Below are 20,993 nucleotides of genomic sequence, written 5' to 3'. Positions count from 1 at the left end.
GGGGTGAGACACCCCCAACCCCTCCAAAAACAAAAAAATCCCCCCCCCCCCGAATTTTTTTTTTTTTTGTAGGGGATTTCCTTGATCCCTTTTTTTTGTAGGGGATTTCATCGGTCCTTTTACGTATTTCGCCCAATTTTTTTTATCACCTCTTAGGGCAAAGACCCTAGAGGCTAGGGGCGAAGCCGCTAGTATATATATAAAAAATAATGTTTTTTTAAGGTTCTAAGGATAACAATCTTCCTCAGTATATCAGGTAAATATTAAAATACGATTTTCAAGGTTTCAATTTCATATTTTTACATCCTGTGTTCATTTATAAACACTTATTATTTTCAAATGTTTCTCCTATGAAATGTTATTTATTTACAGTTTACACTGATTAAGAAACATTAAAATGTTAGATTTTCTAGCTTGATTACTTATGTTATATTTTAGGCCTGGTAGTAAAGTTGGTGTTACAGGTTCTGCTGCTGCTAATTCAAATGTAAGTGAAGGCAGTATGCACAATAAGTGCAGTCAATTTTCACTAAAACCAATAAATTTTTTGGAATATAAGTGCAGTTGTAACCTTTTATAATATAAATAAGGATTTTGATTGCCTCTTATCTAAAAAGTGTATTTTCTCCATAGGAACGTCTAAAAACATCGGGTTTTTAAAACTAATAATTTTTGTAATAAGTTGTACTAAAACAGTAGCTTTTAGTCTTATTAGAATACAAATGACAAAAAACTGCAACAAATCTACGTTTAAAGACATAAAACAGGAAAAAGTATTTGAATGAATTTTATGTCTCAACAGACATTGTCGCCAATAAAGAAAAAATGTTTAAATAAAAAAAATAAATGTACGTAAAAAAGTGTCCTAATTTCTTCTCATATTCAACAACTTTCATAAAAATGATACTAAATACAAAAAAAATAATATCGCAAAAAATAGGATTAAATATTGAATATTGTTTATGGATGAGCCATAAATAAAGACTGAGTAAATCTAATTTTTTTTTAATTTAGTGATTTTGTAGTATGAATTAGCTTTCCTAAAATATTGTAATCTTACAGAAATATATTTTAATTCTTTTTTCTTCATACATTTATTCCTGTTATTTTATATTTTATTCTATTGTTTACCAAAATAGCAGACAAAAAGGAAAATGCTTTCCTTTTTAAGTTGAATTATTCTTTCTTATTTGGGAAGAAAAGATGAAAATGAAAGTGCGATTCCTATCAATTTAATATGATAAAATGATTTTTTTAATTATGAATTATTATTTATCTATCTTTTATAAAGTAACTACAATATCATTAAAAGGAAAAACAAATATTGACTGCACTTATTGCACAAACGAGTGTAAACATCGGTTTTTACCTCAAAGTGCCCGACGAGCACTGAAACCTCACCTTTTGTTTTTAAGATAAGTTGAACATAAGGGAAGGTATTTTTTAAAGCGAAGCTTTTCTATAATTAGGGTCGGTCCGTCCGTACGTCCGTAACGGATAGCTTTTTTCGTTATTTTAGGCTTGTTAGAATTGTCCCATCGATTTCAAACTTTGCATGGTGATTCCTTTAGTAGTTAGGTACGATTAAGAAAGCGTAGCAAATCTATAATCATTACCAAAATGTCCGTACGTCCATTTTAAACATGTTTTTTTTAATTTTTTACTAACAAATTTTTATATGATCTAATCATCCGATTGATCTGATTTTTAGTTTACTGAATCCTGGGACAACAAAGTATAATGTTATAGGCGAAGCAACTCTATAATCAAGTCCTAAAAATGTAAGTATGTCCATAAACATTATCCTGTATCAAGCAGTTTTTCAACAAATTTACTTACAATTTTGCTTTGGCCTTTATACATTTATATTCTGATTATTCAGTTCTGACACTATATAAGTGTTAATGTCCGTTTGTCCTACCGTTTAAGTGCTTCGCTTTTATGGATGTTGCCATCCTTGATTCTATATGCTTAACCTTTCTGGGGCTATTACCAAACACCCTAACTTAACCCTTATGATTTATTTGTTAATGATTCTTCATCACTTTTAGACCTCCTTGTAGTTTACAAAACATTTGAGAAGTTTATTTATTTAACCCAACTCTCTTTAACTTTTAGAATCGTATTCTGTATTAGGTTTAACACATGAAGCCTAGAAAAAATTCGAATATTCTTAAAAATTACTTAGCGGGTTTACTCAAATGCTCTGTTAAAGTCAAATTTACAATATTTAAACCAATTGCTTTCATAGAAGTTGTGGTAATCCGTAAAGAAAAAGTACAAAGTGTGTGTAGAGACATATTTCAGTAAATTTCAGATGCCTCTACGGACATAACCACTAGTATTTTACATGTGTCTCTTCTTTAATAATTTCAAAATAAAGTTTATTTTGAGTGTTTGAAAGTGTGAATGTATGCAAATATTTGAAGTATATGATAGTTACTAAAATATGTCATATTTCCTGGGATATACACCTGGGAGGGAGGGGACATTGGACTGTTTAATGTTTATACCACTAGCCCCCAAAGTTTTGTGATATCGTTTTCTCATTTTTTGGCTTAACAACATTTGGAACGTTTATTAAATTTTGATTGGTTGATTCATGTAGTTAAGTGTCCACACGTTTCAACCTTTAATTGTATCTATAGAAGGGGTAATTTGTGTATCATCATTGGGGATGTACAATGTACATCAATTTATAGACAATTGTCTTATCCCTTAAGATTCCTGGGATGTACACAGCATATTTCTTGGCACCATTATTACTAAATTGAGGATGCTTAAGGCTTTGGCGATAAAGTGCTTATTAAAAGCGAAGCTTTTCTATAATTAGGGTCGGTCCGTCCGTCCGTCCGTCCGTACGTACGTCCGTCCGTACGTACGTCCGTCCGTACGTCCGTCCGAGATAGATAGCTTTTATTCGTTAATTTAGGCATGTTAGAATTGTCCTATCGATTTCAAACTTTGCATGATGATTCCTGTAGTAGTTGGGTATGATTTAGAAAGCGTAGCAACTCTATAATCATTGCCAGAATGTCCGTACGTCCATTTTAATCATGTTGATTTTTCTACTTTTTTAACAACAAATTTTCAAGTGTTTTAATTATCCGTTTGATCTGATTTTTGGTATATTGATTCCTGGGACAACAAAGAACAATATTATAAGCGAAGCAACTCTATAATCAAGTCCAAAAATGTAAGTATGTCCATAAACATTATCCTGTTTTTAAGCAGTTTTTCAACAAATTTACCTACAATTTTGATTCGACATTTATACATTTATGTTCCGATTTTTCAGTTCAGATACTATACAAGTGTTAATGTCCGTTTGTCCTACCGTTTCAGTGCTTCGCTTTTATGGATGTTGTCATCCTTGTTCACCTATAGCCTCTAAAAAAGAAAAATAAGAGTATTTTTCTGTTTCAAATTTTAGAATATTGTTTTTTGTCTTTAAAGATAAAAATCTCGGGCTCAGTTAAATAATATGCTTGGTTTGAGAGGACATTGGTCTGGTACCCAAAGTTTTATAACTATGTTATCTTATTTGTAGTCCCAAAATTTTGGGTACTTTAATTGAATGACGATTGGTTGGTTCCAAACTAGTAGGTAGTGTCCGAACTGTAATCCATTTTGTTTTATTTTTATTTGGTATGCATATCAATTTATTTTTAATTAACTTATATCTTAAGATCCTTGCATTGTGGGCCAAATATTATAATAACCACAAGGAAACTGCGTCTTTGGAGGCTTATTTATTAATAACTCAATTAAACTAAAATTAGCCAAATTTTGTATTTTAGTGTGAAGTTTTGACAGTTTGTCTTCATCATTGTCCAGACCAGGAAAAATATTTCATGTCTTAACTAAATAATATTTGAAAGAACCTACCTATTCATATTAACTTGGTTAGGGTTTTGGATCATGGAAAGGCAACGCAGTAGCGGGTTTCTTTTGACGCATTTTCACAGTAGGTTATAGGTAAATGTTAATAATTGGATTAGTAGAGAAACTACTGTGAAAATACGACAAAACCCAAAACTTCGTTTTCATTCTTTGATCCGGATTTAAAAAAAGTTATTTTGTATTTTTTTATGCTAATCAACTTTTTGAAATGTTTTAAAATTGAGAAAATATTTTTAACAAAACTTAACATTAGCAGACTTAAACATGATTTTGAATGGACATCAGGGCATAGTGAATGTATGCCAAGACAAACCAAAGCAGCAGCAGGAACTAGCAGTGGATGCCAGAGTAGATAGTGATACAGTTCTTTACACAGGTAGAGGAGATTGATAATTATGGCATGGAAACCCTGCAGTTGTGAATATGCATACCTTGCAGAGCATCTCTTTACATAACCTAACCTAACCTTTATTATTAAGTTGGGTGTTCAATGTTTAGTTAGTTGGAATAGGCCTGGCTGGTTATTATTATAATGAGGAATTCGCCCTAGCCAATTTGTTGAAGGGTTTTACTTGTATCTTGAGAATGCCTTTTCTACAAGCATCCTTGCATGCATGTCTGTCCGGTTGTTAATTATAAAATTAAAAGATAGAAATTGATTTATTAAAAACAAGAAATGTTTAAATTACACAAGAAAATATAAAAATGTTTAATTTACTTGGAAGTAAAAGTAGATATACAGAAAAGGATATAGAAAACGTGGACATTGTGTGATAGATTCTCATAGTTTTTCTCTCAGCTGGCTAATAAAATGATACTCCCCATACCCCCCCACCCCCACTCCCTTTATGACTTTACTGATTCACATTGGAAGAAAGTATTGACCATTACTTAAATTAACAACATTAATTCCCCTGTCATAATATCCACTTATTCTATAACCATTTACACGGGATAATCTATGAAATTGATTGAATATTTAATTAACGTACTTAATTAAAAGACTAGAAAACTTTAAGTAATTCAAAAAAGTTATAAAGTTTGGGAATGCACTTCTGTTGAAAACTATCTCACTTTCAAGAATAAAAATAGATCTCTTGTAAAAATAAGATTCTTTCAAAGTATATTTTCCATTAGAAGACAATTGTACCCATTTCTTTCAAATAAAATACTATACATCTCCGTTCAAAATGCATTCTAATACAAGGATGATAGTACTTCAAAAAAGCAAAGCATTCATTAAATGCATTTATAACTTTTAACCTAGCGATTCATGTTGTAGAATTATTAATTTAAAAAAATATATATATCTCTATCTATGAAGAAACATTATCAATTTTAATTCTTTGTGATGCTCCTTGATAATACAAGGATCAAAATATATTTATGATAATCCCTGCCCATTTTGTAGATTATTAGAAAAGTGATTTATTGTGTATGATATTTTTAAGTAAGTAAAAATTTATTAATTTCTATGTAAATGCTTATTTCTTGATAATCAATAACATTTTATTGGTCAATAAGCCAATTAAATAGTTATCTCAGATATTTGGAAACTTCTCTTTTGTTCATCCTTATATAAAAGTGACCGGATGTTTGTTCGTCTGTGACTCCATCTGTTTGTCTGTAGGTTAAGATCTCACTAAGCGCTGGACCGATATGGTTCTCATTTATAGTTCCAGGTGAGGTACCCCCCCCCCCCCCCCCCCCAAGAGAAATCAACTCATCAACCCTGGATGGTAGTTTTACCTTCTCCCCCTTCCCGTAAGTGCCTCTACAGATTTCTAGGGGCGTAACCGCTATTATGCTAGTGTGGTATAAGTTACTAAGCTGCAATGCTACAAATCTGTGTATATTGCTTTGTTTCGATCAAATAAAACACAAATAGAAATCCTGTTTCTTGTGTGCAATGTGGATTCATTACTAGTTTGGACAAAACCTAGAGATACTGCAGAGAATGAATATAGAATACCTGGATATAGGGAGAGATTCTTGCATACTCTTGCTAATATAATGATACATCCCCTTAGGACTTTACCCTATCCCCTCCCCTGATATTGGAGAACGTACTGACCTATATTTGAGGACTGTATTTGCACCCTTTATTAAGGATTTAAATTCCCCGTCACAAAATCAATGTATTCTTATCCATTTTGCTTAATATCTTAGTATCTCAAGTCTAAGTTAGTATTTGTAAGATAGAGAATAGATTTAGCTTTTAGCTATATGTATGACCAATATAATTTTGCCTGTTGTTCATTTGGCGATTCAGATTCTAAAGAGGACTATCCACGAACAAGAGCACGTGATTCTAAGTACCTTCCAGCATTGATCCTAAGTATTTTCTTTCAGAATATAATAGGTCACCATTAATAATTAATATATTGACGAGAAAATTTATGTTTCACCACTTCAAGTTGAAGAAAAGTAAAAAAATGTTCAGGTTTTTTAGTCAAAATTCTATCAAACGTTTTGTTGAGTTCGGGGTGTCTTTAATTGTCCATGTTGTCAAATGATAAAAATTAAAAAAAAGGTAAAAGCACATTTACTATATCTCATATGTATGTTTAAATTAATGCTAGTATGGATTAATTTACAATCTAAATAACACGAGTATTCGCATATGTATCATCAAATATCCATTTTATTAAAAGAATTAGCTTCATAAAAGTTTTCAAAATCAATTAAAATACCTAAAAAAAATATGGTGAAACATAAATTTTCGCATCAATATATTAATGATTAATGGTGACCTATTATATTCTGAAAGAAAATACTTAGGATCAATGCTGGAAGGTACTTAGAATCATGTGCTCTCGTTGGTGGATAGTCCTCTTTTTCTTTAAAAAATACAGTGTAAAGAACACTGAACTTTAATTTACTGACACCCAAAGCTTTGCAACCACGTTTTCTTATTTTTTGGCTCAAAAACTTTGGTTACTTTTATAGAATTTTGTTAAGATGGTTCAAAACTGATAGTGTTTAAATTTTTCAACCATGATTAGTAGGGGTTATGTTTATTTTCAATGGGGAAATGTATCAACCATTACTTAATATATAATGGATATTCTGACATAACAAATTGTATTTTGACTTTCAAATACTATGAAACGAACACCAAACTATTTTACAAATTTTTTTTTCTAATTTATTGTTTTATCAGATGAAGAGCCTTTATGTGAAGAAGACCGGCCATTAGTGATGGGCCATGCAGGTATAGTTAAACCTTTCCATAGGTCATTCAAATATTTTTTTAAAAAAGAAAGCTAAAAAGATTAAATGTTATCTATGAAACCTGAGCTTTGATGTTTTTGAAGTCTATTTGCTTTTAAATGTAAAACATCAATAGCCGTTAAATATTTATTTTAATATTTTTGTCTTTTATTAGGTATATAAAGTAATAAGGATTATTTTTGTCTGATTTAGAGAACTACTTCAAATAGGTCCCGGGTTGGTTTAGAGCTCTTTCATTTTTTAGATTTAAGTCTTTGGGCTTTTTCCATGCATTTGTTGTACCCTTTCTTTAGACGATTACAAAGCCCCTAAGGGTGCAGTTCCTAGAATTCATGTTTGATTGTTTTTGTTTTTAGGAGGTGATGTTGTGAACAGTTGTGAAAATACTTATCAGGAATTAAATCAATCCTTTATCATTTTGAAAAAAAAGAAGGCTTGAAGTGGTTTCAGATTAAAATAATTAGTGCTTTCTTTCTAAGTGCAATGACCCCCCTCCCCCTTTATTTTTGAAATTAATCGAAAGAAGCGGTATATCCATAACCTAATCCTTACAATAAAGTAACAGGATCTGTGTGTGACTGTTTGTACCGAAAAATCTCGCTAACCACTGAGCCGATATTGTTCTTTACAAAGTAGCTTCTCATTAATCCTGTTCAGGTTTATAACTATTTTTGGCTAGTCGGTGCAAACTTTATGACTTATTAAACTTTTTAAAACTACAATTGAAAGTGAAGGGTCGATTTCTCTCACCACCAAAAGGGCCCTAGGTAGATGACAATTAATCTAAATTAAATTATAAAAAAAATGATTTGCTTGATTTGTAAGAATTGAAGCAAAATTCTAGGCTACACGTCTTGGAATTGAAGAGGGTATGGACTCTGTGCATATAGATATTTCTATATCAAAGGATGGAGTTCCCTTCCTCTGGAGAGACCATGATCCCAGGTCAGTATGAAGAGGGTATGGACTCAGTGCATATAGATATTTCTATATCCAAGGATAGAGTTCCTTTCCTCTGGAGAGACCACGATCCAAGGTATTTTAAACCAGTGACCGTGGCTAAAAACAGCGTGAATCCAATCATCGGGGTAAGTGATTGGTTTTAAACCTAGCTCAACATTGCATAATAACAAAAGATGTTAAAAATGGCTTCATCTGCTGCTATGTCAGAATTCTAGAAATATTATAATATTTCTTTGAAGTACTTAAAATTCCAGTAATTCTAAGATAATAGAAAAGTTGTCGGTTACCTTCGTTGTATCTTCCAATAAATAAAGGGAGGGGATGAGGGGTTTCGTGTGTTTGTAATTTTGGTTAGGTTATATTGAGTACGGGAAGGCCTGCTGGGTTTGGGCCAAGTGCAGTAGTTAGGTATAAGAATTAAGACCACCCCACACCCCCTTAATCTTCTAATTTCTTATTTATTTTTCAAAGATAAGTCAAAGGGGCGAGGTGTTCTTTGCTCGTTTGGCTTTTTGAGGGAAAGCGCTATAAAAACTTAAGTTATCTTTACATGTATGTCTATACCTATAGATTCTCTATAGTTAGTTTTTTTTTTAAATTTATTTTATTTAACATAATTCTTTGCTTTTCAATGGTTTCCTTTTTATGAAGGCCTAAAGCGAATAGAGAAAGGATACGATATGTATGCTATCCTATTTTGATCAATAGTGAATTGATCTATAATCAAATAATAAAAAAACATCTCTTATATTAGGTAGATTAGAATGAAACTCAATTACGTCAGTTTAACGAAATTAAATAAACAGTTTTTGAAGACTTCTTGAAAAAAATGCACGAAAAAGATTATAAAGAAAGAAAACAAGTGAAAGAAATTATTGACAAATTGAACTTTATATATAGTAGTGTCTGCGCTACTTAAATTTTATCTACCTCATTAACCCTAACAAGCTATAGGCAGCATGGGATCTAAACAGTCCCATGAATATAATCGACAATTAAAATTATAATAGCGATTAAAACAAGGGGGGGGGGGGAAGTTCTGACACATTTGCGTAAACGGTGAGTATAGGCTTTATCTTTGGACTGAGAGGATAGGTTATTTGGGATAAAATCATTCTTATATGATGAATTTCCCCCAGATTTAAGATTTTTTGGATAGGCCTCCAGGTTCCGGAGCTCCAGGCCTCCAGGTGGTCTCTGTACAGGTAAAAATAAAAAATAAATTTTTTTTTTTTAAAGTTACAGGTCAAGTTATAAAACAAAATATGCATCTTTTTTAATATTATTCAAATATTTGAAGAAAAAATATGCATATTTTGTTTTATAAGTTGATTTTTAACTTTAAATTTTTTTTTCTTTTCATTTTTACCTGTACAGAGACCACCTGGAGGCCTGGAGCTCCGGAACCTGGAGGCCTATCCAAAAAAGGTTATTTGGGATAAAATCATTCTTATATGATGTATTTCCCCCAGATTTAAGATTTTTTGGATAGGCCTCCAGGTTCCGGAGCTCCAGGCCTCCAGGTGGTCTCTGTACAGGTAAAAATGAAAAAAAAAAAATTTTAAAGTTAAAAATCAACTTATAAAACAAAATATGCATATTTTTTCTTCAAATATTTGAATAATATTAAAAAAGATGCATATTTTGTTTTATAAGTTGACCTGTAACTTTAAAAAAAAAAATTTTATTTTTTATTTTTACCTGTACAGAGACCACCTGGAGGCCTGGAGCTCCGGAACCTGGAGGCCTATCCAAAAAATCTTAAATCTAGGGGAAATTCATCATATAAGAATGATTTTATCCCAAATAACCTATCCTCTCAGTCCAAAGATAAAGCCTATACTCACCGTTTACGCAAATGTGTCAGAACTTCCCCCCCCCCCCCTTATAGGTCCACATCCATTTAGATAAATTTGAGATGGTATTACATATTTTTAGATCGTTGAGCTCCCGTTTGCGCCAGCTGGGTATATCTGGAATTATGGGATGCAAGCCAGGTTTCTTTTCTGTGAAATTCTAATATTTGTATATTTCTTATGTTTTCATTTTATTCTTTCACAAGGTTAATGGTCTAATTTGTAGAAAGGAAGTCGTTAACAAAAAAATTTATGTATTCATATATGTTATTTTTTTTATTTCAAACTAACGGCTATGCCCCAAGAGGCCTTTAGAAAAAAAAAACTTGGCGGGGAAAGGATGAAGGTCGATTCACCATCTAAAATATTTGTTAAGTATGTAATTTTCAGTAAAAAAAGTAATTTTTGTAGCTATGGTGCCAGAAACCTTGAAGCCAGCTCATACATTAGACTGGAAAAATATTCAGGTATTGAAAAATTTTATCCTATGTAAGATTTCATATAAAGACCAATATTTACATGTTAAAAATGCATTCGTCCAATCCTATGTTTGTCACTCCTCCGTTTGTCCATTCTGACGTTTGTCACTCCTGCGTTTGTCCTTGGAACTATTTTAGTTCATTATTGATTGGAAATTTTGATTTAAAATACTTAGGTAAGATTTTTATTTTAGACCTCCTGGTATTATTTGAATACGACAACTGAATTACCAGCGGACCATGTCATATCATTTAAGGTATAAAGTATTTTCCACAATGGCCTCGAAACCGATTAGTATCCACCAGATTAGAGGCGCTTGTCAGCTATACCGAGAAATAATGAATAGAATCATATTACAGGCAATTTTCACACGTATTAAATCATGAAGTAATACCCCTTAAACTGTTTTTAACCTATTTTTATATCATGTATCAAAAATATACTATGACACCAGTAGAATCAGACTGCAGAGCCCAAATTTGAATTAAGTCCCCAATAAACTTTTTTTGGGGGAATTAAAAATTGATTTTTACTGTTGCTCCCGTCATTTTGACCAGAGCAAAAGGTCTTTTTTATTTGGGGTTATATTGTGGCTTTTAGACCAATTTATATAATTCACTTTATATGTATTGATACAATAAAAAAAACGTTACTATGTTTATTGGAAATATTTTTTTTTCTAAAACAATTAATTTTATTGAAAAATCTAACATTAAAATAAAACATATAATTCTGAAGTCTGAACCAATTAGAAGTCTTGTTTCATTTCAGTTCTTTACAATTCAAAAAAAGAGTGTTTTCACAAAGTGACTTATTTCCAATGTAGTTAGATAATTTTTATTTTATTAAAATGAAGAGAATGAAAACCATACACATAAAAGATACATACTTTTTAAAAATATTTTAAAAAATAAGTTTGAATACCTAATCTTATATTTTATCATATTTGTATATGTGACAAAAATAAATTTATTGTATTGCATAAACGTTTGTTGTCATCTTACGATGAACTGAAATTAGTTTCCGAATGTGAACACATTTTCCGAGGTGTTTCCCAATCCTATCTCAATATTTGCTACTAGCTAAAAAACCTTTAAACTTCAAAAAAAAATCAAAATTTGAATGTATTAACGATTTATACATTATACATTCAAAGTTTTAATTTTTCAAATTTTGATTTTTTTTTGGAAGTTTGAAGGTTTTTTTAGCTAGTAGCAAATATTGAGATAGGATTGGGAAACACCTAGGAAAATGTGTTCACATTCGGAAACTAATTTCAGTTCACCCATCTTACACTATTTAACCCTTTACAGCCAATTTTTATGTGTTTTAAATAAGTGATAGAAAACAAGCACGATAATGTTAATTCATTGATATATTGTAAAGAATTTAGTTTTTAATGAATTAATTTAGATGAAATTTAAAGGCCTAATTTTACTCTATATCAGAATACTATATTTATGAAGCAAAACACTCTAAAATCTACGAAATAAAAAAAGACCTTTTGCTCTGATCAAAAAGGACCACAGCAACAGTAAAAATCAATTTTTAAATCCCCTCAAAAAAGTTTATTGGGGACTTAATTCAAATTTAGGCTCTGCAGTTTGATTCTACTGGTGTCATAGTATATTTTTGATATATGTTTTAAAAATAGGTTAAAAACAGTTTAAGGCCTAGGCTAACAATACTGGTCTAAATCTTATTTTTTTTTATTTGAATATCCGTTGAAAGCTACCTATAATACGATGTAATACATTCATTCATGTTCAGCACAAATATTTTAAAAAAGCATAAAAGAAAAAAATATTTTTACAAATGTTATATTTAGGAATGGATATCAGAATTGGGGCCATACATAAAAACTCTTGCCTCCATCTGGCTAGAGTTCAGAATGCCTAAGTAAGATCATTCTTTAAAGCTATGCTTAAAAAAAATTCTATGTAATAAAGCTATATCCAACAGCTGAATTAATTCGAGAAAAAATATTTGTGATTTGTGGGGCAACACTTTTTAGCAATGACGACCTTGTATCTGCCCCCCAAACATTATTTATTATTTATTTCGCTTGTTGGCCACACTTTATTCTTGGGCTGTTGCACGTAATGATTTTGAACCAAGCATTTTGGCTAATATCTTAATTTCTAACCGCCCATAATTATCATATTCTACAAAACTATTTTAAGGTTCTCTTCTCAAGACTTAAACTTGGTAATTGCGCTTTATGTAACTTTCCCTTGGATTGCTCCTTATACAATAAAAATACTTAATAATAATCTAGGTATTTATTACAATCTTCTCTGAAAGCAGTTTGGAAGACAGCTGTCGAAGCAAACATCCAGGATAAATTATTCTTCAAGATTAAAGAAAATGGAAAGGTATACCTAGTCAAATATAGATTTTTATTTGTTTTTATTGGATGGAGGGGTACTATGCACGAACGAGAGCAAGTGATGTTATGCACATTCCAGCAGGTTTATTTTCCTTCTTTTCTTCAAACCGTGGCCAAACCGAATTTTTGTTCATTTAACTTAGGTAGATAACAGTAATCTAGCATATAGGTATTTATTTTTAAAAATGCTTGACATCACTGCTGGAAGGTGCTTAACATCACTTGCTCTAGTTCGTGCATAGTCCCCTTTTAAAATGTCTTATGGTAATTAAAATTATAAAATTTTGAGTTTCTATAATTTAGACATTAAATGTTGAGGAATACTTTTTTTATCACGTTCTCACACTTTTACTTTTTCTCCCACTCTTTTATATGACCTCTGTTTAAGTAATCGTTTGTCTATCTTTAACCCTTTACAGTCGGGCCCCTTGCCGCACCTTAATCGGTCGGGGGGGGGGGGGGCGTTCAACGCCCCCCTTAATTATCTCAGGGCTAATTTTTTTTGTGCAAGTCCCCTGTTTGATAATGAATTTCCGACCTTTTATAAGTCTAAGTCAATTTATGCTTCCTTCACCCTTTTATTTAACAACCTTTGTTTTTAGGTCTTTTTTTATTTAAAAATTTCAAACGGCTGTAATTTTCTTATTTTTGAAGCTAGAAGAAAAATTTTTTCCCAGAAAATGTTTATTTGGGTATAGTCCTTTCCACGACATCCCTCCATAAGGAGCGATTCTTCGTATTTTTAAAATGGCTTTTTATAGGTTATTTTAGGTTAGGTTAGGTTATATTGTGTTAGGTGATTGCCCCACAGGGTTAGGTAATTGGCCCCGCAGGGTTAGAGCCCCCCGCAGGGGCTAGAAATAGGAGAAAAGCTACTGTGAAAAATACGAAGAATCGCTCCTTATGGAGGGATGTCGTGGAAAGGACTATACCCGTTTATTTTTATGTAAATTTTACATTAGAATTATCAAAATATAAATTTCAGCGGCCGCAGCTGTACTTGGCAGCTGCCAGCCGCCGCAGTCGGCGGTCGGCGGGAAAACGGCGGCGGATCTTCATGAAATTTTAATAAGTTATGTAGACATGTAAGAAAAGCGCTTAAGTTTAAAATTTGAAGTCTCTAAGTCAAAAGTTGCGGCCACAGGAGCCTTTTAAAGATTTCTGGAGACCTGGAGGATCAGGACCTGCAGGATCATACCTGGAACCTGAAAGTGACTTGAACACCTGTATTTCATATAAGGATGTACTACTAGAGGATTTTTTAGTATTTTGGTATGATAAAATGCTTTGTTTTAGTCAAAAAAATATTTTTGCTCTTTACCTGGATGACCCTGCCAGGTTTGCTGGCATCCTGTGCCCGCCAGGGTGGAGATATTCAAAAAATTCCAACTCTCAGTTATGTGTCATACCCATACTTAAAAAGTCAAGCAGTTTGGGCTCTTTATCTTTCACACACAGAAAATGAGATAGAAAATACCGGATGGGGGGGCGTTCAACGCCCCCCCCCCCCCCCGACCGTTAAGGGTTAATTGTGTTATTGTTTCACTTATTATGAATGTTGTCATCCTTGATAAAAGAAAATAACTAACATATTTCAGATTAGTTTCCATCACCCAATAACACTTGTTGGAGGAGTTGATATTTCCATTGATCAGGTCTTTGGTAACATATTACTTTGATAATTACCATGTGTCGTTATTCAGCAAATCAATTCCATTTGAAATTCCTGAGCTTGATCTTTAAATCACCACTAAAATGATTTAAAGATCAAGCTCTGGAAAATTTGGATATTTTAGTGGCGTAATGTTGGCGTAAAACTTGTTCTTTAGCTAAAGGGACGTGGATAAAAAGAGGGGAAAGGAAGGAAGTGGGTTTTAAATTAATTTTCTCTTCAAAATATTTTTCAGATTCAATGTCTCCTGTCCATGATAATTAAAAAAAGCCTTGTTGCAAATTTAACATTATTTTGTCCTTGTTCTTTCTTAACATAATATTCATATTATTTAGTGGTATAACAGAATAGTTTGCTGTTTGGGTACTTTATCTAAATCTTAATTGGCTAGTGCAAAACTTTGGTTTTCAAATTATACCATCAATTATTTTAATCTTGAGATTTAGTAATTTTTATTTTTCATTGTCTTATCCCTTAAGATCCCTCGTACATAAAAGATAAGCAAATGTATCAATAAAAGCAAGAAAAGCAGTACAAATGTTGTATAGTTTGTATGAAATATTCTTTCATTCTGATGATGTTCATAATATAGCTTTTGATAAATTGATTCTTTTTTGTGTTTCTTTTGTGCACATTTAGACTATCTTTAAAAATACATAAATAAATCAATTATTTTATTAGCAACAAACTAAATATTTGAATAAAAGTAAAATTATGTTAATACTAGCACAGCTTAATATTTAACATAGTACCTAGATTACCTCGTACGGGCGGGATTACAGTCCAGGACCTTTTCGACTTGGTGTACTGTCTAGGTCCTGGTCCAGCAATCCAGGAGAACTAAGGATGACTGTCACGCACCCTTCTCTGTCCAAACACCCAAGGATATCAGGCTAAGTAACATCCAACAGACAACCAACTCTTTGTGATGCACGACCTTTGTCTGAGAAGTCCCAACTGTGCATGGTAACGAGTTGCGCCTGTTTTGGGCCAAGGCATTCCCCCTACTCTAACTATTTATGTCGCGCATCTGACATAACAGCAGTAGGAACCATTTTTAACGTCTTTAGTTATGACGCGGTGTCGGCCCGAGATTCGAACCTATCACCTTCCCGACGACGGGCGGATGCGCTACGTGTTGAGCCACGGTCGCGGGTATTTAACATAGTAAATATCTTAATTGAAAAAAAACCGTTAAATCAGAAAATTTATCCAGCTAAAACTAAAGAGATAATAAAGGTACATTTTTGTCAGATATTATCAATAAATCGAAGTACATTAATTTTACTATTTTTTAGTCATTTAATCTTGAGCAATAAATATGATTAAAATCACCCTATCCAATAATTTAGATCAGTTAGATTTTTTTTTTTTTTTTTTTTTTTTCAATGAACTTACATTGAACCATCCGCTCCAGATAATATTTATTGAGTTAAAACATTGTTATAACATTGTTATTGTTTATTAGGATCTTTTTTCGCTCAATTCTCTCTCTGTACATAAAAATCATTTCTAACTAAAAATATCTTCAATCAAATAATTCTTTTGCAACCAGTAAAACTTGACACAAGTAGTGTAGATTGTACAGTATGTGTAAGAGTGAAGAGATGAGAGAAGGAATTATTTTTCAACTTGAGATGAAATTGCTCAAATTGTGGTGTTGAATATAACTGCACCAACACATTAGACCAGTATTTACACACACATATACACCAACACACCACTCCTGTAGTATACCAAGATAATAGACCAGTATTTACACACATATATACACCAACACACCACTCCTGTAGTATACCAAGATAATAGACCAGTATTTACACACACATATACACCAACACACCACTCCTGTAGTATACCAAGATAATAGACCAGTATTTACACACATATATACACCAACACATCACTCCTGTAGTATACCAATATATTAGACCAGTATTTACACACATATATACACCAAAACACCACTCCTTTAGTATACCAAGATAATAGACCAGTATTTACACACATATATACACCAACACATCACTCCTGTAGTATACCAAGATATTAGACCAGTATTTACACACATATATACACCAACACACCACTCCTTTAGTATACCAAGATAATAGACCAGTATTTACACACATATATACACCAAAACACCACTCCTTTAGTATACCAAGATAATAGACCAGTATTTACACACATATATACACCAAGACATCACTCCTGTAGTATACCAAGATATTAGACCAGTATTTACACACATATATACACCAACACACCACTCCTTTAGTATATCAAGATATTAGACCAGTATTTACACACACATATTTACACCAACACACCACTCCAGTTTTATATTAAGATATTAGACCAGTATTTACACACACTTACACAACACACCACTCCTGTAGTATATCAAGATATAAGACCAGTATTAACACACACATACACAAAACACCACTCCTGTAGTATATCAAGATATTATCCAAGAAATCTTTACCATAAGCTTTGGTGTCCCCTAAGGGCAACTAAAGTCACTTTAGGCTATAGGTTGCATGCATAACTCAACATAAATCTTCATGCTATTTCCTAACTCCTATAAAATGTCCTTCTAGTCCTTTATAACTACTTATCTGAACACACTGATTGATAATTCACTTTGTATGACCATCAAACATGTTTTTCTGCATTGTTTTGTTATGGATTTTGTCATCCTTGTTTTTAGCGTTGCGGAGCCGTTTGATTTTGGTGTGGCTACGGATCCGACCTAAAATCAAGAAAAACTCTTCATATTTTTTTGCCAAGTCTATTTTTTACTTTTGAATGTTTTAAAAGTTAAATTTTTGATATAAATGGACTTGAAAAACTTAAAAGGAGCATTTGCACACGATGCAACAGATAAAAAATAATTAATAAAAAATCTCATTATTTTTTTTAACCCGGCTCCGGCTCCACAACGCTGCTTGTTTTGAATATATTCCTAAAAATGCACAATTAATTCAACAAACAATGTTATATCTTTATTAAAGTCAGAAGTGATGTGAAACATAATATTAAGTTTAGGAAAGATATTACACTGCAGTCAAACCAAGTCAAATCTTAGCAGATTCTTTGTTTAAGCATGGCTTAGCTCCCAGGATATTTTATTGTAGAGATATCTGCAACCTGCCAAAGTGTTATTAGACTATTTAGCCTTTAAATGGATAATTATTTTTTAAGTTTGGTAGATTTTTTCTTCTATTCCTGTTATTTTAATTTTTATTATTTGTTCAGTAAATAAACTTTAAAATGACAGTGTCAACGTTAAAGATGGCAATAAGAATTTGTTTAAATGGTCATCTATTTCTTATTGTGATTAGAGATTTGTAAGAAAATGAAACCCCAACAATTTATATAAATTGATTTAAACTAATATCTTTGGAATTTTTATTCTATTATTATAAAGTAGTTAGGTTTTTTGTCTGAAGATCAAGATTTGAATAACTACTGAACTGATTAAGCTCACCTTTCAATGTAAGCCTTATATATATCATATAGAACCTAGGATGGTTTTAGGCTATTTCGGTTATAACAGAACCCTTGGATGCTAAGTGCGCAACTTTAAGTTTATAATATGTTACCAAAATGTTAGCTATCAGCAAAACAGTGGAATGCCCTTGTTTACATTCTTGAAGAGGTAGGAATAGTTATTTATCGCATTGTATTATAGACACCTTTTCACGATATTAAAATGAAAAATTCTAAGATTAAAACCATTTTTGTTACCCCCAAGGGGCCAAAGGCCTGGGCTATAAATTTTTTTATTTTTATTTTAATATTCGTAAAAAATGTTCTAATACTATACAGGATATTTCACTATGGCTAAGAACCGGTTCTAATCTATGAGAAAAAATAGGTTTTGAAACCATACTGGAAATATCATTCTATATTTATAGGAATATATTTGTTTATTAAAGAACACAATTTTGTTAGAGATTTCAATTTGACAGTATTCATAGATTATTTGGTGATTAACCCCTCCCTCCCCCTATTTTTTTTAAAGGGATGGGCCTAACCCTGCAGGGCTACCAAGTACCCAATATAACCTAAGCTAACCTGACCATAAACAAAGAAAAAAGAACTATCCTCTCACCTGAGTTTCATTTATTCTAAAAATAAGGATGGGGGAGGGGGGGGGGGTCAGTGCTCGACTTGGTACTTGTAAGGAAAGTACCGATATATTTAAATAAAATAAATTGAAATATTCAATTTTTTTACCTTATTTGTAGGTACAAACTGCAGACCCACAAGACAATGTTTTTATCTTAAACAGGTAGATGAACCAAAATTTACTCAGATATATTAAGCAAGGACAATACAGTAAATATTAGCAGCGCAGCTGAATTAAACGACAACAAAAATGGATAAAAAGGGCGTCCAACCTTTTTTTATTTCATGTTCTCTAATGAAGTAAAACTCGCAGGGGGCTAAAACAATGATAGACTCACCCACCCCTTTTACCCCATTCCATCATCTCCTCCTGAAAAAAACGTACTGACCAATAAATGAGTTCCATGTTAGATACCTAAATTGAAGAAAATTTTCCACATGTCAAAATATTCATGTCATATATTGTATATTCTATATCCATTACGAACAAAACAGTTTGGTATAAATATTAGTATGATAGTTTGGAAAAGAGATAATTTTGAAATCTAATAATATTGATGTGAATCTGTTATTTTTTATTTTGGATGCTTTGATTCTCGTTTTGTTGCAGAGAGGATGAGGTTATATACGCATTGCTGGTGGAAAAAGTTACTTCTAAACCAAGTTTTCTCACAGAAGGTAGGTTTATGTCATGATCTACGGGGATAGGGTTGTGATAAATACTCCCTCCCTCCACCCCCTCCAGTATTTATTATCACATTTTCTCTTCGTAAAAGATAAAAGGGTGTAACAAATTGACATAAGGAAATTGATTTTTTAATCACAATCCTGGCGGGCACAGGATGCCAGCAAACCTGGGGCATGGTCGGTCATGTAATGAATGCCCGACTTTTGCTGGTTTATGTAATTGGTCTTAAGCCCTAGCACATTATGTAACGCTTCCAGTAGCTGTAGTAAAGGTGTTCTAAAGTTCTTGGAAATTGCTGTTATGAAAGGTTGTACTTTTCAGGGAAGCTTTATAATGTCTTAAGGTGGTTTTTGGCTATTTAACTTGACAAACCTCCCTAGAAATTTATTTAGAAATCAAGTCACTGGTTGATCCAAACCATTTGAATCTAAATGGAATTAATTTTGAAGTGAAGACAATGGATGATCTAGGTAATATAAAAATTTTATTTTATTTATTGAATAGTCTCATTCAAAGTTGGACTTCATGATGTGGATAAAACAATTTTAGCAGATAAATTCTATAATTGTTAAATTGATGCTGTGTTATTAAAGTCTATAATAATATTTTGAAATTTCTGCATAGATTTCAACCAGTTAATTTGTTTTAAAAAAAACATGTTTTTTATAGAGGTTTCGTGATTCCAACAAAAAAATATGTTCTCCTTATTTGACAAACTATTTTTTTAAATATTCTAGTTGAGAATGTCAAGAAAGTTATATCAAGCAGGGATAGTGTAACCAGAGATTCATGTCAGCCACATTATACCCAGGTATCAAATTATAATAACTTCACCACAAGGGTTCAGAACATAGGCGTCCAAGGGGGGGGGTAATGGGCCATTTGGCACCCCCAAAATTTTGTGAACAATACCCCCCCCAAAAAAAAATTACCCCTACCTTGGGGGTGCCGTAGGCACCCCCAACGATTTTGGGGGGGGTATTTACCCCACCCAAACCATTTTGGGGGGGGTAATTACCCCCCCCAAAATAAATGTTCTTTAAAAAATTTTTTTTGGGGGGGGTATTTACCCCCCCCAAATTGAATGTTCTTAAAAAAAAAATTTTACTGAAAATTTTTTTTTGGGGGGGGGAGTAAATACCATTCCGGGGATCTATGATGTAATTGTAAAGCACTGAGATTCCATAAAATAGATACCTAACTAAATTAAATATTTCATTAAATAATGAAAAAGAATTTCTATAGGCGATTTCTTTTGGGAGGATGTCAGGGTGTCTCAAAACTAGTTATAAAACTTACCAGGACCTATAAGACGCTTCACTTTAAAGTATAATCATATTGGTTCATTGGTTAGTGAGTTAATTATTGTATTTTTATGTTCTAAAGAATGAGATACTACTATATATTTGAATAGTAGTGGCGCCCTTAGCATCTAAGAACTCGTGTTTTCTAAAGGGTAAAAAGGGAGGAGAAAAATAGCCTAAAACCACTCAAAGGATTGACCTATAATAGTGTGGAACCATCATGGGATCTATGTGAAGCTTTCCTAAAAAGGAGAACTCAGTATTAAAAGTAATGAAATCTGAAGCTATAGTCAAATAAACCTTACTTACTACTTTATGTTATAGGATAGTACTTATTAACTTAATAGATTAGGTAGGTGCTTTT

At 32.1% G+C, this 20,993-nt stretch overlaps 1 protein-coding gene across 3 annotated transcripts in view; it reads left to right on the top strand.

Moving 5' to 3' along the window:
• LOC145322039 (uncharacterized) overlaps window positions 1-20,993 on the top strand; it is a 55,944-nt gene that overhangs the window by 3,739 nt on the left and 31,212 nt on the right. For 2 of the 3 annotated variants that reach the window (XM_080163793.1, XM_080163792.1), the window contains exons 6-23: window positions 223-256; window positions 439-487; window positions 3,801-3,843; window positions 4,190-4,279; window positions 7,067-7,117; window positions 7,494-7,532; window positions 7,983-8,082; window positions 10,039-10,097; window positions 10,368-10,423; window positions 10,630-10,692; window positions 12,265-12,335; window positions 12,715-12,811; window positions 14,424-14,480; window positions 18,120-18,164; window positions 18,757-18,800; window positions 19,248-19,315; window positions 19,718-19,795; window positions 20,063-20,136. In XM_080163793.1, the coding sequence (XP_080019919.1) occupies window positions 223-256; window positions 439-487; window positions 3,801-3,843; window positions 4,190-4,279; window positions 7,067-7,117; window positions 7,494-7,532; window positions 7,983-8,082; window positions 10,039-10,097; window positions 10,368-10,423; window positions 10,630-10,692; window positions 12,265-12,335; window positions 12,715-12,811; window positions 14,424-14,480; window positions 18,120-18,164; window positions 18,757-18,800; window positions 19,248-19,315; window positions 19,718-19,795; window positions 20,063-20,136 (1,118 nt within the window). Of the gene's footprint in view, window positions 1-222; window positions 257-438; window positions 488-3,800; window positions 3,844-4,189; window positions 4,280-7,066; window positions 7,118-7,493; window positions 7,533-7,982; window positions 8,174-10,038; window positions 10,098-10,367; window positions 10,424-10,629; window positions 10,693-12,264; window positions 12,336-12,714; window positions 12,812-14,423; window positions 14,481-18,119; window positions 18,165-18,756; window positions 18,801-19,247; window positions 19,316-19,717; window positions 19,796-20,062; window positions 20,137-20,993 lie in introns of those variants that run through there. The other variant, XM_080163794.1, reaches the window with a different exon arrangement.

The sequence above is a fragment of the Acartia tonsa genome, chromosome 6 (genome assembly GCF_053477335.1).
Source record: "Acartia tonsa isolate MP-2025a chromosome 6, ASM5347733v1, whole genome shotgun sequence".
NCBI classification, from domain to species: domain Eukaryota; kingdom Metazoa; phylum Arthropoda; class Copepoda; order Calanoida; family Acartiidae; genus Acartia; species Acartia tonsa.
This window is presented reverse-complemented; position numbering and strand designations above follow the sequence as displayed.